Here is a 16,292-nt window from a genome sequence, read left to right as displayed (position 1 = left end):
TGGTAGTAAGACTCAAATGCAGGGGTCTGGGGGCAAGGTTCTAATTTTATAATGCTTGAAATTTAATAAAATTCGATGGCTTAAAACTACTATACATGCACATTAGTTTTGGTCTGCTGATCCTCACTAATATCATCACTTTGGAACTTCTGCAATGCAGAAATACAATGGTGTCTTGACTATAGCTTATCAATTTTACCAGAATCTTAGAAAGGGTTCAATACTTACACCCTATCTAGCTAAGTATGCAATCCATTCAACCATGCTCAGAGTTGAAATGTCAATTTCTTCTGCTGATATTCTAAATAGCTAATCTTGTAGGAAACCTAGGTAAAATAAATGGGACTTAATTTAGTGCTTAGAGCTTCTTTTCATCTGTGCTAAAGCCTCCTTCCAATAAATTACTGATGGAAGTCAGTTTCTGCCCTTGTAGCTACTAAGTGGACCTACAAAATGAATCACAGCCAGGCTACTAGCTATAGACTATAGTTAGTGCTAACTGACCAATAATTATGGTATCTATTAGAGAGTATCGATCTAAGGCTCTTTGCTTCTTCATCTTGGCATTCGACCAGAATCGTCCTTTGTTATCACTACTACCATCACCTCTTCTGTTTGTTCGAATTCTACATGTAGTCTTGGAAGGTTTACTACCAATATTATAAATGCACAAAACTATAAATTAATGATTAAATGATGGGCATAAATTACAAGTTTAAAACTTGGGCTGTGATCAGTGTCAGTTAGCCGATATAATATTGTTGAGCATGATTCATGTGTTATGCCCTATGGGATGGTTTGGTTGTAGCTAGTTAATGAAGAATCAGTACTGTAGTTGCCTAATGGCTGGAAAGCTGTTCTGAAGTAAGCCAAGCCCCAAGGGGTTTCCGGAAACCTTAGAACCCACCCCCACCCCCAAAACCACCCCTGGATATATTATATATATGTGGTGCTGAAGTCCAGAATTTCTGGTAGCAGGCGTATGTAACCTTAGTAAAATGCTTCAGTCACAAAAAGACCCAAACACCCAAACATCAAGTTTGTAGCTAGCTAAAATTGAGTACTATTAAGTTTCTGGTATATAGACATTTGGCACAATGGTTAGATAGCAGCACACGTGTCAAGAAGAGAAAGAAATTTAGATTCAGTTTGTGCAATATTTTCCTTTTCTGTAATTAGCTATAGTTTACACAAATCAATAAATGTGACCGGATTTTGGAAAATCAGCCTTAATGTCACATTGTACAACTGGAATATTTACGATAAAATAAGGCATTACAAACTTTTATTCAATAGATCAGTAGTGAGTACTGTGAATTGTCTGAAATTCTGTGAAATATTTTACTAGGCGCATAAGTATGTGCTTTAGTGGTGACACATAAGTGTAGATTTCTATGTATTTCAAATGTGGCATTAAGACTGATTTTCCAAAAACAAATGCTGTTAGTACTTGACTGCTCTATTTGAGTATTTCAGTCTGTACAAAAAAAGCTTGAACACCTCTCTTCAATACTTGGATTACTCTCATTACTCATTACATTCACACATACAGAAAATATTATCACTTCCCTGTGCTCTTTTCTATTCTTAATTACACTTAACATGTAACTGCACCTGTTGTTTCTACTAGCTTCCTAGCTAGGAAATATTTTAAAATTCCGAAGGGGTGCTCAAGCACTACTCTAAATCTGCCCTTGACAACTGTTCAAACCTAAAAGGATATTTAATATCCTACCGATTATGAACTTGTCTGCACGATAAATTAATGGTTTGCGTAGCATGGCAGCTGCTTCTCTCTGAACCAGAGATGGGTGTTCTTCCAAATGCCGCCTAGCCCATCAGTACTATGAGGTTAAACCAGGCCTTATAGATGAGCTGTACTTGTTGAACCACCAGCTAACAAGTGTAAGACATTCAAGAGATAATACAAGCTTCTACTATAGTGACACTTTATGTACTGGCTGCACTGTAGCTGCAGCACTCAGGTTGCAAGACTCTCTATATGCAAAACCTGGTGGGATTCCATGACCAAGTGCTATTTAATGAGCTTCCAAACCACCCCTAAATGACAGGCAGGCCCATACATTTCACTGACAAGTGCCTTGCTGTGGGGCAATCCAATAGCAAGGAAAGTACAATGCAAAGAACCACATCTCATTAAAAGCTACTATTTAAAATGATCGGTTTAAGTCTGTCTTTATACTCACTCCACAGCTGCAATCGCCACTCTTGAAGGTACTGTGTTTCCCAATATCTCACCAATGAATATTACAACAGAAGGTGTACCTGTACTTCAACTACTGCAAGAATTAGATCCAAACAAATCAACTGGTCCAGATGGAACAGCATCAAAATTTTTTAAAGGACACTACTGTCGGCATAGCTCCTGATCTCACACTCATACATAAAGCTTCCTTCACAAGGACACCAGTGTACAGGAAGACTCTGCATACTAATCGACCATACTATAGACCTATGTGCATCCCTGGCTAGAACGCATTATCTCATTAGCCATAGCTATAGTGACTATACAATATCATGTACATTGATTTAGAAAAAAAAAACAACAACTGAGACACTGCTGTTAGAGACTATACTAATACCTGGCTATCCGCATAACTCTTCTGTACGAATGACTCATAGAGTACAGTAATGCACCTAATTGGTACTGTATGGAAAGTACGGCAGGCATACTTTGGCACTTTGATCCTCACATGCAATGTCTAGTATTGGTAAAAATCTATGGGAAGGTGTCACGCACCTATCAATGTCATGTCCCATCCCCACCCCCTCCCGGGACATCTCCATATGTGATTGTCGATTCTTGTCTAAATTCTTGGGGCAATTGACAGTTATCCGGCTCTATGCTCACATACCATAAATGGCTATTCATGTCACATGAATTGAATATAATGCATCTAGCTAGTTGCCCTCTTACAAAAGGTGAGGACATAATGGGGATTTGACAGCCAATTGTTTTTCATGGCAGGCACTCATCTCCTGTATTCCTTCACCCTCAGCATGACATTGATCGGCGCATTACTTGAAAGTTGATTGTAATTAAGCCTGTTTCAAATCAAATTGCAAGATTCCTGCTCTGAATCTCCAGACTCAACCTTTATACTGCAGCCATACAACAACGTTTGTGATATGTCCCTTGTACACGAGGGTACACGAGGTTACAGAATTGCCACTGAGGAGAATTGATGAGAACAATTGAGAGTTGAAGTGTGAAAATGAAGCAAGAGTTGAAGCAACGAAATGACTGTTTGAGTGTTGAAGTATGAATATGAAGCAAGAGTTGAAGTGGTGAAATGACTATTTGAGTGTTGAAGTGTGAATATGAAGCAATAGTTGAAGTGGTGAAATGACTATTTGAGAGTTGAAGTGTGAATATGAAGCAATAGTTGAAGTGCTGAAATGACTGTTTGAGAGTTGAAGTGTGAATATGAAGCAAGAGTTGAAGTGCTGAAATGACTATTTGAGAGTTGAAGTGTGAATATGAAGCAATAGTTGAAGTGGTGAAATGACTATTTGAGAGTTGAAGTGTGAATATGAAGCAATAGTTGAAGTGCTGAAATGACTGTTTGAGAGTTGAAGTGTGAATATGAAGCAATAGTTGAAGTGCTGAAATGACTGTTTGAGTGTTGAAGTGTGAATATGAAGCAATAGTTGAAGTGGTGAAATGACTGTTTGAGTGTTGAAGTGTGAATATGAAGCAATAGTTGAAGTGGTGAAATGACTATTTGAGAGTTGAAGTGTGAATATGAAGCAATAGTTGAAGTGGTGAAATGACTGTTTGAGAGTTGAAGTGTGAATATGAAGCAAGAGTTGAAGTGCTGAAATGACTATTTGAGAGTTGAAGTGTGAATATGAAGCAATAGTTGAAGTGGTGAAATGACTATTTGAGAGTTGAAGTGTGAATATGAAGCAATAGTTGAAGTGGTGAAATGACTATTTGAGAGTTGAAGTGTGAATATGAAGCAATAGTTGAAGTGCTGAAATGACTGTTTGAGAGTTGAAGTGTGAATATGAAGCAAGAGTTGAAGTGCTGAAATGACTGTTTGAGAGTTGAAGTGTGAATATGAAGCAAGAGTTGAAGTGCTGAAATGACTGTTTGAGAGTTGAAGTGTGAATATGAAGCAAGAGTTGAAGTGGTGAAATGACTATTTGAGTGTTGAAGTGTGAATATGAAGCAATAGTTGAAGTGGTGAAATGACTGTTTGAGAGTTGAAGTGTGAATATGAAGCAATAGTTGAAGTGGTGAAATGACTGTTTGAGAGTTGAAGTGTGAATATGAAGCAATAGTTGAAGTGGTGAAATGACTGTTTGAGTTTTGAAGTGTGAATATGAGGCAATAGTTGAAGTGGTGAAATGACTGTTTGAGTGAATATGAAGCAAAGGTTGAAGTGGTGAAATGATTGTTTGAGAGTTATGAAGCAATAATTGAAGTGGTGAAATGACTATTTGAGTGTTGAAAGTTGAAATGCCTATATGTATAAATATGCGAAAGGCATGCAAGCATACACAAAATGATACATGCATTTATTTATATAGTACATACTTAAAAATGGATTTTTGTCCACAACGGCATTCCATATATTATAGTATTGCATGTTGTAATTGTATATAAAAGCAGTTGAAGGTGTAATAGTTTTGTGCACAAGTAAAGTAATCAGGCTTCCTGTCATTTCTTCACAACCTGTAAGGATATACATCACACATAATGACAATTAATGTGTTCAGCAGTTTTTATGTCTTGTGTTGTTACTGTTATTGTTGCTGGGTACATGATCAATTTGTAGTTCAAACACTAATATCAACAACAGTGGACTACTTGTGACATACATTGTCAACAGTGGACTACTTGTGCAAAAATACTCAGTGTGATGTGTATTCAGATATTCAAGCTGACTTTCAGTCAGTGTGACATTATTTAATTCACTAACACACTCTTCAAAAATTTATTAGCACTGTAGCAAGCGGTGATCAGATGGATGAAGCCAATCTATAGGCTTGAGATTGTGAACATAGTGGCATCACTGAAGAAATCCATTTTAGTAGAGATAGAAATAACACTCATGCTTTACCTTACTGCACAACAAAGGTTTGGGTGTTAGAATAATTGGTCATTTTGTTTAAAACTATTCGAATATTGCTAATCATTTCTGCACTAATATAATACTATTCAGCATTAGCTGGTTACCGACTATTAATAGTAATAAGCTGTGGCTAAACAGGATTTATCAAGGGAGTTGTCAAGATATAAAATTACACATGTTTCAAATAGCTTATTATCCTAATCTCTTACACAAGCATACACTGCTAGCATACAATGCCAATATGAGGATCTATATAGGAAAACTGTATGGTAGAGTTTTCAATATAACTTACTCTTTAGCCAGTCTCATAGCAGCTTCCTTCATATTCAACTGATCCAAGGCAGTGACCAGTTTACAGTAACAACTAGTAGGGTCAGCTCTCGACCACAATAGTAACATCTGATGACAACAATCCTGTACTCTATGGTGATCTATCCTGATTTCCTCTAGTCGTTGCACTGGTAGGCCAAGCTTAACCCCAATACTCCACCATTCTGTTGTCCAGTCTTGTGAGTACACTAACAACTCACTAATATCAACTGGTGTGTGTGAACTGTGATTAGCACCTGTAAATACATAGTATTGTTAATGTGCTGTAGCATTTTGGATTGCAAGAGTAGTAGAGTAATACACTCTAATAGAACAGTCTGTGTAACTGAAATGCTGTAATTGAGAATGCAAGATATATATTGAAGAGCTTAATTTTAATTACACACCATGACTCACTTATTATAACTGAAATAGGCACTGTTCCAACTTGAGAAACATCCTTAGCACCAGGCTCATTTTTGGGAGGCTAAATATGTGATCAGAACATGTTATGCCATCTTTTACACTATAATATGTACACATAAATATAAGCACCCAAAATAATTAATCCTCTGTCTTTATAATATAGAACATATGAACAAAACTTTACATGTCATTGTGAATGTTGCTACTTTAGTTTTAGAGTCAATACTTAAACCTCTACTCCACACTATATAGAAAATATTCTACACAGTTAATGTAACCAACCTTAAACCAGACGATATGCTGTTCTGTTAATCTGCTGGGTTTGCTTGTCAGCTTACAGATACTATGAACATCTGAGTCATGCAATGGCAAAGACACTTCAGACATCACAAAACAATTGTTTAAATGATGACACTCCTGACCAGAGCACTGAAATCCAATGCAAAAATCAGTAGAGAGACTCATAGTCTTGCAGACTTCCTTCACAAGGTTGACAATGACTTTCTGCACTTCACAGTGGACAGTAGTGGTTGTGAAGGGGTTCTTGTGACGGATCTGAACCCGACAATGTGTCAACTTATCATGTATGCTAACCCTGTGTCCAGTGGGCAATGTAAATGTGGCAAAATTGCAGAAAACTTCTTTGTGCTTTTCGGTGGACCGACACAGACTCCAACGCTTGGCAGTATGTTCAGAATTCATCAAGCACACCACAAGACTGCAGAAAACTCCTCTTGGAAATGAGCCAGTTGAAAACTGTATGTCAATCGCTTCATATTGCTTAGCACCATAATTGGCAGAAAGAAAATCTTCACACGACTTTGTGTAGTCTTCAATGCTGGGTAGGACACAGGGCATGAAGTAATGGTCATCAGACAGTAGTGACACAATATTTAATGACATCAAAAGCTGCAGTAAGCCTTGTGGATTAATATCATCACCAAGATTGGGGTGGCTTAATAATTCCTTGGAAAATATGCCGCAGTATCTGAAATTATTGAATTCTACTGGAGTAAGACCAGCACCTGTAAAACTGAGCTCCACCAACTTGGAGGCTTTGGTAAGGATGAAGTTGTTGTCAACAATGATGATATCTTTCAGGTAGGGAATGTTGTGATAGTAAAGCAATAGGCTGAGGCTATGAAAATATTCCAGCATAGCAAGAAATTCATCTTCATCTGAAAAATGGTAACTATAAATTGCAGCATCCAGTACTCCTTTGTAAGCCATGAATTTGACATCATTAAGATTACACTGCTCACGGATCCACACTCCTAAGTTGATCCACCTAATGGGAACTTCATATACTGGGCGGTCATCGTCTTTGCAATCTGCTAAATTCAATGGCACTCTACGGATCTGCTGAATAACTTCATCCTCTAAATCATGGTGGCCAGCAACAAGGTTGTTCACTGGAAAAAGAACCTTCGTATATGTATCTTTAGGTGCAACAATTGAGGTATAGCCAGACTCACAGACAAGATCATTCAGCTGCTGATCTATGGCAGTGATAGAAGCAGGAGACACCATATCTTTGTGAGTACCCACACAGAGAACACGAGTGGCCTTACTACCATTTTCTGCACTAGTGTACGTACTAATGTTAGCCATTGTATGTTTGATAAGGTCAGCCATGGACTGGTTGGTTTGGTGAGGGTTGGTGAACACTCCCTCTGGGCAGTGGTATTCTTCAAGTGGTAATGGCTTCCAAATGCAATCAGCTTCATCTGTCATCTTGAAAACAACCATCACAAGGGAAGGATTACGGATGAATATTGGATAAAGGTTGAGGAAAGCTTTCTGGCCACCACTGTCAATGATAGTAAGAAACGATTTAATGTCATCGTCAGTGTGGGATTTGTTGTTAACAACCTTGCTAATTACTGCATCATCAAGTGAATCAGATCTTTGACTAATAAGTGGCTTATGCCTTTTTGATGATGGGGGCGTGCTGTGATGAGGACCTGTAGTACACCGTTTGACGTAATCTTTAAGCTTTTTGAAGCGCTTTCTCTTCATGGTTGCAGTATTGCTTGCTTGATCATGCACAATTGGTGCTATAACATTGGCTATTTCATCTACCACACCATTGAAAGTCAGCTGACTCCATGTAAATGTATCACTAGACACAGTTAACTGTGGAGTGAATGTGGCACCTTGTGAACTATGTCTGCGGATTGGTAGTGGCTTTCCCAGTATGGAGTGTGACAATGAGGACTTCCCAACACCAGGTGGTCCAACAATTAGAACCGTCAGTAACTGTATCAGTACTGTTCCATAGTGATCAGCAGTCATGCAGAGCTGCCTGATGTAACTCTTTTTCTGAAGAAAAGCATGTAGACTACAGATACAATAGACTAAATTTCCCTACATACCTCTTCTGCCACTTTAAGCATTTTTGCAATCACATGCTTCTTCTGAATTTTTGCTATGTCTCTAGCTGTCCATCCTCCCTGTAACGCATTACAAATGCTCACAACTTTGATTACTAACAAAATTCCTAAAATCCTGTCATGTTTAACAGTATGTTCATACGTATTTAGCAAAGCAAAGCAAGCAAAGCCTCCAGCAGCCATGTGAAACACAGCTATTGCTACCTAAATAAGCAGTACTGGGATGCCTGTGCACCACTCAGACACTAAAGTTTTGCGCAGGCAAATCCTCCTAGTAGTAATTTGCAGAAGGTCTGTCCAGGTCTCATGAAGAGAGACCATGGGACTTCAATGTGGAACCTTTTGATTGCTAGCTGCAGGCTGTCTAGATATACATACTTGTACATAATACATGTTAGTATATAACTCCTGTCAATACTTCAGTTGCACGTACCTTGTTCTTGATGTTTATGTCAATTGCAAGGTTTAACAAGGTCTCAATCACTTTGTGTTCAGCTTCATTCACAGCAAAGTGTAGTGCTGTCCTACCAGCCTGCAATGAAATGGCTTAATAAAGACAGAACCTTTTGTGCATACATACATATGTGTCAGTGGCAGACCCAGGGGGAAAGGGAAGGGGGGTACGTGTCCCTTGTGCCCTCCCCCCTCAAAAAAATGCAAGATCAAGATACTCTAATAGAACAGTCAACACACATAATACTACCTCCATAGTTGCTGAGTATAACTTAAAGACTAGCATCTGCAGCACTGTCCCATGCACAGGCACACTTAACTTGCTAAGATATTTTGCAAATGAAATGCACATGATCTTGTGTATGCCATTCTTTAGGTCTATAATTATTTATTTAGCTATAGCTAGCTGAAGTACTCATGACTGTCACTAATCCCTAATACAACTCTAGTCCACTTAGAAAACATTATGGTTTAGATATATTTGTGCATAAAACCATTCTACATCAAAATTTTAGTACTAGTCTTGCAACATATGAAATATAGCTTTAGCTGCTAGCCCCCCAGACCCCCTGCTCCATATGACTACTACCATGGTGTACCTCCCTTGCCACACCCTGGATCTGCCCCTGTGTGTGTACACATTATTATGAATGTTGGATACTACAGTATAAACAACAACGTTTGGAGTAATCTAAAAGTATGGCAAATGTGAGGACATAATGTGAAGAAATTAACTGGCCAAACTTTTATGCTATTCAGTATAATATTATTGTTCTATATTAGCTGTATGGTAACTCCATCAAATTTTTGTCTGCATGCTGATTTACCTAACTTTATTAAGTCACGCCAATTTTTTGTCATTTACAGGACTACATGTACACAGTTTTTGTCTATTGATGATGCGAATATACACTAACAGTGTATCTGAGGGGACACAAATACACATACTTTAATTGGCTGGCTGTTGTACTGTACACAAGATAAAGAAAATCTGCTCTATTTTGCACATCTATATAATTATTTACCTTATCCTGACGGTTAATATCAGCATGGTATGTACTGACCAACATCTCTACTGCTTCACACTGACCACGTTGAGATGCACACATCAGTGGAGTCCAACCATCCTAACAGCAGGATTCATATTAAGGTATTTATGTAGCATATTAATGCCATCAGTTTAATGTAGACAATATCACATACTGGTAAACTACTACATGTAAGCATGACTACAGCACTCCAACTTGGCATGATCCTGTTGTGCATTTCAGGCATTGGTCATTTTTTTTGTTCAAGGAATATACATTGATTTTAATTTTAAATAGCCAGGTGATAAGAAGTTGGTACAAGGCGTAAACATGTTTTGACTAAGCTACTATGTTACAACCTTCATCAAACATTGCTCCAAAACAGAATACTTTAAACCCACTCATCACCTATTGGTGGCTTCTTTCATATACATAAATGGATATCACTGCCATGACTTCCATCCTCCAAACAAGGCTATTAATTAGACTATACCATATAAGTGATAATGATGTATGTCTAGTTTTGTGTCAGTGTTTTCATGTGAATGACTTTATATGACTTAGTATTGCATCATCTGGTACATGACTTAAGTGAGGGAAGTTAGTTGTTGAGTGGTAGGGACAGGGAAATTTCAACTGTATAATAATTATGCAGGCTGGATAACTTTTGTTATAATATGTGAGACTTCTTGTTGCCTTCAGGTGGTACAGACAGAAAAACTTTTTAACCATAGAAATTCAAGTAATATTAGTATAATTAGTTTACCTTTTCACCATCAAGTATTTATCTTTCCCTATCTTAGAGAAGCCTTCACACACTTGCTGTTGTAATGTCAACAATTTTATTAGGCTTGCTATGTCTCTATGATAACTACTGGGAATGTTTTAAGTACATTTCATTTCAACCATAATGTATACTAACAAAGAAAATGGGAATTTTATTGTAGTTGGTCAACTTATTATTGCTTATCATCATTAACTTGCTTATCATCATTGACTGAAGACAAGTCTAATCATTTGTAACTATCCGAAAGTTTCCAGTCATAGGGCATGTGTAGCAAATGTAAAATAGACAACAAAGATATGCAATATCTTTAAGATACAAGAACATAGTTGGCACATAATAATACAATTGAGCATGATTTTGAAGCATTGCTCAAAAACATAATAGGCAATTGCAAAATCATAATGGACTATATAAAAAATTATATAGATACACTGGACCACCTTATTGAGGGAACCACATACGTAATAACATACAGTACTAAGCAGAGCAGTACATAGTTTTAGACCCATGAGGTATTTCATTACAGTGATATCATCCTTTAGACCCTTTTTTGTGGTGGATTTGATAGATTTTGGAGGTATCTGAGTTACTTAGATCCTTTTCATGTTTACTTAGACCTTTTCATGTTTACTTAGACCCTTTCATGTTTACTTAGACCCTTTTCATGTTTATTACGCACACTTGCACTGGTAGCATTGGCAACGCATCGCCACCTGAAATTTTTTTTAAAACCAGTAACTGTTGTTGCAGATGGAGTAATGGCCTGTTTCTACTAATGACTCTGCTACAAGCAGCTGTCAACAGTGTTAAGGTACAACAACTACATAAAGGGTCTGAATAACTTAGACTTCAGACCACAGGGGTCTAAGTAATTTAGTAAATCACTTAGACCCCTGTGGTCTGAAGTCTAACTATTATGTAAACTAAGGACTTGATGGAAACAACGACTCCATAACATAAGAAAAGATTTATGTCTTGGTTTTACATTCTTTGCCTCTGAAAGGGAACATGCATGGTCAGGAAGTGTTGATCTCTATATGTGACTGTCTACTGTAAAGTATGAGTATGTGTTTACGCAGAAATTGAAATAATTGTGATGGAATGCAAGCCTTATATGTACCATGTTGTCTTGTCACCATTTAACCACACATTATGGTTTTATATGCTGCAGCTGTTACTGAATAGATAATCCACATTATGTCTAGAGCCACTAGTATAATGAACCAGTATGGATTCAGATGTCCAACAAACTAAAGTATTCTATTTTGGTAAATGTCAGTGTGCAAGGTGTGCTAGTGTAAGGTTTGTGTAGTATAGTGTAATATACTAGGTTAGCCATGGTGATAGCCGGCTGTATTGTGCAACTTTATCAGTATAGATTCCAGATGTCACTTTTCCTATTATTTTACTATGTACTGTATGTACAATGTGCCTGTGCATGGTCTTGACACTGGCTCAGTGAAGTAAGAATGGATGAAAATTCTCAATTGGGGTGAACAAATAAATTTTGAACTCTTAATGTGTGGTACTGTATCTACAATTAATCAAATGCTTGTTAGCTTGTGATCTCCATCATTTTCCTCATTATGTTGTAATGGCCACCCAACACTTCTCATCCTTTACTTAACCCTGTGTGAACACTCATGCATGATATAACATCACCACAGAATTGTATGAAATTCTGTAGGAAGATTCTTTCTATGAATGGACCATGTCTACAGAAAATGATTATTCTATTATCTGTGCAAGCATGCATTATGTAGCTATGTGTTTGTGAGATTCATCTATGTACATAAGTCACTAAGACAATAGGTTATAAGTGAAGGAGACTACACTTCATGTAATACATTATCAGTGTTGGGAGTAATGCGTTACTTATGTAACGCGTTATGTAATAGTATTACTTTTGTGGTAACTAAGTAATATAACGAAATACGCTATAAATCTGGTAATATAACTCAAGTTACTTTACTTACAAATGTAATGCGTTACCTAAGTAATATAGTTACTGTAACGAATCTAACATTACGTAATATTATTACTACAAGTAACGAAGTTACTAATCTTGTTAGTAATCCACTGAGTAACGCCTAGCCACAATGAAGTAGCAAAATCTACTGAATAAAGCTTATTCACCGGCTTCTTACTTATAACCAAGATTTGCACATTGTCCAACAACGCAATCATGCCACGTTATAAGGTGGTAGTTTCACACGTGACAGCTTAAAGCTGTGGACACAAAGTAATATAATATGTAATATTATTATAGTTACTTTATTTTATGGGTAATATGTAATTGTAACTAAACAGTTCAGTTGCAAGTAACATGTAATATGTAACTAGTTACCTTTACAAAGTAACTTGCCCAACACTGTACATTATATGGATACTTGGCTAGATTAGTTGCACATACAGTATATACATGTAAGATTAAATGTACCTCGTCTGCTTCATCTGCCGACAAATCTTGTACTTCAATGAACTCTTTGATCAATTCAAGGTCTCCCTGACTAGCAGCATGGTGGAATGAAGATATCTCTTCCTAATAAGTACGTATAGAACAGTAATGTCACATCAGACTCACTCATATAGATGTAACAAGGAGTTCACTTTAATGCATAAAGCCAAAAGCATGGAAACAAACTGAACACTGCTTGATAAGCTAGGGCATTTAACTTTGTTTACTGGGGACTATGTATAGTTTCTCCCGCCTGTCTGACTTGTTTCTATGTAAGTTAGATAGAACTACAAATAAACCAGGTTTTGCCTATTTGCATGGCAATTTAAAATTATTTTGGATATGAATAGCATCAGTGATCATGAGACTGGAAACCAATAGCTACTACATGCATGGCTGTCAACAAAACACTACATTGTTGATACAATTGAAACCTAAGTAAATAATTAATTAAATAGAGTTACAGTTTTGCAAAGATGTGGCTATATGTATATATAATTATTGCTAAAAACTGTTGTTGATAATATGAATATGAATGAATAAACAAACAAATGAACGAACGAACAAATGATTGAATTAATGAATCAATCAATCAATCAATCAATCAATCAAATATAAAATACTTCAAGTTCACATAATGAAATCACAGTGCAGGGTGGGGTCTTGTACAAAAGCTAATTGCGGTGGAATGCCTGACACTCTTTACTATACAGTAAAACAAAACAGCATTTTGCACAGTGTGGCATGCCAGAAAGAGTCATCTGTGATAATAGTTTACTATCAATAACACGCATAATATTACACAAAGCTTGCAAAGGAGTGATTTTCAGTTGCACGTACATACAGCTCAGCATACCACAGTTAGAACAATGGAAAAGTGGAGTTACGGTGGCTACCCTCAATTGGAAGGGATCTATCCTCTAAAATACAAAATTAATATGCCCAATATGACACTGCACCAATGACTCCAGAAGCCACACTTCAGAAAAATAAGAACAACATACCCTTCTAACTGTCAATGAACTATTAGAAATAGAAGATGCATGCAAGCATATGGACAAAGAAATTCACTTGAGATAGCTACCTACAGGCAAAACAGCAACAGCATGACAGAAGTCATGTAGTATTACACGTTAATGGAGAGTGGAGAAAGGTAAAGGTCATGAAGAAAGTTGGTGAATAATCTTGTCTGATGCAAACAAATGATGGGAAAGCATACAAAAGGAATTAAAGTATTTTTGGGCAACTATGACATCTCTGTTAATATACATAAACCAGTTATTCAGTAAAAATATTTAGTAGTCCAGTCAGATTATCCAGTAGATCTAGAGAAACCACTGCTGATCGGAATGTAAGTAAAAAGGAAGCATACAATTACTGCAACTGCCCTACAGATATAACTAGTGCATGCCTTTGGTACTTATATAAGCTCCTGCCAATACATGAGAGATGGTGGTATCTGAACAAAAGATAACACCTTTGGCTACAAAAACAACCCATGTACCTCATGACAGTTATCTTAACAATTGAAAAAAAATGTCTAGGTATAAAATATATACAATATCAACATCTTAATTTCAATTAGCGGGCTTGATTTAGTCCTTCCATTTGAGGGATGAATTTTGTATCTCTGCCTCCTCACCGCTACCCTTATTAAAGGAAATGTATGCACGTGTGTAATGAGACTGCTCAAACTTGTCTAATTGAATCCATTGCATGTCTGAACAATATAAATGTATATTATCAGTGTAGTAATTGTACTGTACATGTAGTATGCATAAGCTTTTAGAATTTCGTTATGTTATAGTTGAGCTATTACATTTTAAGGTTGATTTGATTAAAAGTTGTTTAACCTTCACTTGGTATATCACTCAGTATACCAGTACCCTATTCTAGCAATTACACTGGTGAATAGCAACCATGAAAGCGACATATGTACATAAGATACAACAATCAACCACGCATACGTAGCTACATACATATGTACTGCATACATACACACAGACAGGACAAACAGTTATACAGTACAACACAAATATGAAGTTACTTGCTAGAATGCAGGTGTATCGCCATACGGCATAGAGTAGCTACAGTAGTTGTATATCACCCTATACTGATTTCACAGTACTTTTAGGGAAATTGTGACCATAAAAAACTGACTATATCATATAAAATCTAAATTCACCCAGCTACGTGTCATGTAGTGATATGGCAAATAATATTAAAGAGCTATAGCTATTGGCTCAGGGTCTTATTATTAAAGCCATCATTCATTTGGGAAAAAAAGCAATTAGCTAGCTATAGACCTCAACTGAAGACTATAGCTCAAAAGATGAAACAAGTGTGGACATGGCAAGGGTGGAAATACGCTGTAAAATACGCTGTAAAATTAGTAGCTAGGTATACACAGTGTAGCCGAGCCGGATGAATTGGAGTTGTGGCTAACTGATCAGGTCGGGTGTCCATATGATGGCAACCACTGCTTAAATTGGGGGTTAAGGGACCCTGGAAGAATGGCAAGAACTACCAGGACCAGTTTACAGCCGACTCTAAGGGACACCCTTCAGAATCATGATCAGCAATGAAAAGATCGAGTCGACAAAATTTAATATCGGCCATACTAGATAGCTAGAGTCTATACGTAGTACGTACATTGCTAACTACATTGATCATGATGTACTACTAGTCTACTACTACTCGTCTACTACTACTCACTGAAGTACGGCTCATCGCTCACTAGGCGACTGAAATGAGACTCTTGGTTGTTGACAGTGAACTGCTAAAATAGCGGAAGTTTCGTCTGGCGTATGAGTGCCAGCAAGCGAGGTAGCAGGCTAGCTGTAGTGTGTTAAAGCTACAAAAAAAATGAATTCTTGTGTTGTTTTGACAATTTTATACACATTATTTCAGCGCTTGCATCCCAGAAGAATTTAAAACCATACAGAGATCATAATCAGAATTGCTACCGGCTACGGAATCACCGTAGCTACCTCGGCCAAGCCGGTTATTGTATGGCTGCATGAGGGGGTGAGCAGCTTAGGTGTGGTTCATGCCAATATAGCAAGGGCTTCCATCAGTCATTTAATACTACTGAATTGCCAATTACTAGTGTGTGTGGTTATGAGGTTTTATTTTATTCTTATTATTACTGGACAGTCAGAATAACAGGCATGTACATGTGTAATCACAGACAGAGCCGAGGTGGCAATATTAATGACATTAAAAGCTGCATGGATCAATCTCAATCGACGATGTGCATCCGTGGAAGCCGCTCCCTCTCGTTTAGATCACCAGATGCTTCCTCGGAAATGGGCCTAACAAAGGGCCCTAGGGACT

The 16,292-nt window shown here is 37.2% G+C and overlaps 1 protein-coding gene across 1 annotated transcript in view; it reads right to left on the bottom strand.

Annotated features, from left to right (window-relative positions):
• LOC136254815 (uncharacterized) overlaps positions 1-15,833 on the bottom strand; it is a 47,794-nt gene extending 31,961 nt beyond the window's left edge. Inside the window, exons 1-9 of the mRNA XM_066047561.1 lie at positions 15,672-15,833; positions 12,939-13,040; positions 9,709-9,810; positions 8,664-8,762; positions 8,213-8,290; positions 6,120-8,159; positions 5,829-5,898; positions 5,395-5,668; positions 4,607-4,702 (exon numbers count right to left, since the gene is read on the bottom strand). Of these exons, the coding sequence (XP_065903633.1) occupies positions 4,696-4,702; positions 5,395-5,668; positions 5,829-5,898; positions 6,120-8,159; positions 8,213-8,290; positions 8,664-8,762; positions 9,709-9,810; positions 12,939-13,040; positions 15,672-15,686 (2,787 nt within the window). The 5' untranslated portion in view covers positions 15,687-15,833 and the 3' untranslated portion in view covers positions 4,607-4,695. The remainder of the gene's footprint in view (positions 1-4,606; positions 4,703-5,394; positions 5,669-5,828; positions 5,899-6,119; positions 8,160-8,212; positions 8,291-8,663; positions 8,763-9,708; positions 9,811-12,938; positions 13,041-15,671) is intronic.
• Positions 15,834-16,292: the final 459 nt, after the last annotated feature.

This window comes from Dysidea avara, chromosome 4 (genome assembly GCF_963678975.1).
Source record: "Dysidea avara chromosome 4, odDysAvar1.4, whole genome shotgun sequence".
NCBI lineage: Eukaryota > Metazoa > Porifera > Demospongiae > Dictyoceratida > Dysideidae > Dysidea > Dysidea avara.
This window is presented reverse-complemented; position numbering and strand designations above follow the sequence as displayed.